A 781-nucleotide genomic window follows, 5' to 3' on the forward strand; every position below is an offset into this window, starting at 1 on the left:
GGCCCCCAGCACGGCGGCGACCGCCAGAACCGAACTGAGCTTTCTCATGGTTTTCGGCAGAAATTCAACAATTAAATCACAAAGAAGCAAGATCCCAACCAAATGGACCTGGTTGTACTTTGTAACTGCACTGCAAGGCCGTTGGTCTGCTAACTTTCTAGAGGGCTGTCCATGCGGTGAGGGCAGCGCGTCGGTAGCGAGGAGCCGGAAACAAGCTCACTTGTCCTGCCGCATGTGACCATCGTACACCTCATTCCTAAATTTATTTCACAGTATCTAAAATAAGCAATTTGCTTCACTGCTCAAATGAGGCAAATTGTGGTGATATTTTACGGTGTTGCGTCCACTTCCTGTGCGGGAGCGGAAATTTGCTCGTTTCAGCTAAATTGCACGACTTCCGTTTCATCTGAAGTGAAACAAATTAGTGAACGTTGCTAGCAGAGCAGTGTTTGATTATAAGTCCCCTTCTTCTCTGCTAGAGGGGTAAAAGCGGTGACGAGCCCGAGGCTTTGATGCGCCGGTTTGGAGAGCAAATTCTCGTTTCTGCCTGAGCATTTTCACACCGAGAAATTTACCATTTGACATGGGTTTCTGGTGCGCTGTCGCTCGACGGGGTCATTTGCACAGTGCAAACAACGAAACACCCAGTATACCTCAATCGTTTTGCTTTAAATCACACCTATTGTGGGTGCGTTTGCAAAATCCCGAGAGAAGGCAGTGCTTTACTCTGTGAACGCAACCGACTGCTTTGAGACCCGGCTAAATTGCTTGGCCGGCTGCT

General features: G+C 48.7%; 1 protein-coding gene across 1 annotated transcript in view; it reads right to left on the reverse strand.

The window, feature by feature from the left end:
• The window catches only part of EMH_0009140 (SAG family member), a gene marked incomplete at both ends in the record, with an annotated part of 3,172 nt that extends 2,930 nt beyond the window's left edge, over positions 1-242 (reverse strand). The window contains one exon of the mRNA XM_013498570.1: positions 221-242. Coding sequence (XP_013354024.1) covers positions 221-242 — 22 coding nt within the window. The remainder of the gene's footprint in view (positions 1-220) is intronic.
• Positions 243-781: the final 539 nt, after the last annotated feature.

Source organism: Eimeria mitis, genomic scaffold, assembly GCF_000499745.2.
Source record: "Eimeria mitis Houghton genomic scaffold, Emh_scaff353, whole genome shotgun sequence".
In the NCBI taxonomy this organism is placed as follows: Eukaryota; Apicomplexa; class Conoidasida; order Eucoccidiorida; family Eimeriidae; genus Eimeria; species Eimeria mitis.